The 559-nt window shown below is 57.4% G+C and overlaps 1 protein-coding gene across 1 annotated transcript in view; it reads left to right on the top strand.

Annotated features, from left to right (window-relative positions):
- CUNH1orf131 (chromosome unknown C1orf131 homolog) overlaps positions 1 to 559 on the top strand; it is a 22,088-nt gene that overhangs the window by 17,641 nt on the left and 3,888 nt on the right. The window contains exon 4 of the mRNA XM_023523784.1: positions 533 to 556. Coding sequence (XP_023379552.1) covers positions 533 to 556 — 24 coding nt within the window. The remainder of the gene's footprint in view (positions 1 to 532; positions 557 to 559) is intronic.

Genomic DNA, 559 nt, shown 5'->3' on the forward strand with positions numbered 1-559 from the left:
AAGTCCGTGGCTCGGTGACCACAGCCAGAGGGTCTGTGGATGTAAAGAGCCTCCTATTTTGAAGGCATTTGTCGCACCGTTATTTTCTGTTGGGACTTATAAACCCAATCTCTACTCCTAAAAGAAATATTTAACTCAGGTTGGAGTTCGGGTGGCCGTTAGTGTAGCGCCTGGTGGGAGGGGAGAGAGCGTTGTTTAAATAGCACGTTTTCACCCCCCGAGACCCCGCTCTCCCGGGCGCCCTCGTCTGAACCCCTCCAGCCTCCTGCACGTGGCGCGAGACGCGACTCCTCTCAGCCTGACTCGGTTTCCCCTCGGTCCTCTCTTAAGCCTTGAGCCCCAACGGCATTTCTATCCGTTTCCCTTCGGTCAGCGGTTAACCGGGCCCCTGTGCGCCGCGCTTTGTTACTGTCGCATTCATCGAGGCACCCGGGCCAGCTCCGGGCGTTTCTCTGCGTGGCGCCCTGCTGGCGGTGGACGCGGTGGCGACACACCCGCAGGCGGTCTTAACAAGGGTCTTTTTTCTTTTCAGACCAAGGCTAGTCTCCTCGAGAAAGAT

Source organism: Pteropus vampyrus, unplaced genomic scaffold (assembly GCF_000151845.1).
Source record: "Pteropus vampyrus isolate Shadow unplaced genomic scaffold, Pvam_2.0 Scaffold412, whole genome shotgun sequence".
NCBI lineage: Eukaryota > Metazoa > Chordata > Mammalia > Chiroptera > Pteropodidae > Pteropus > Pteropus vampyrus.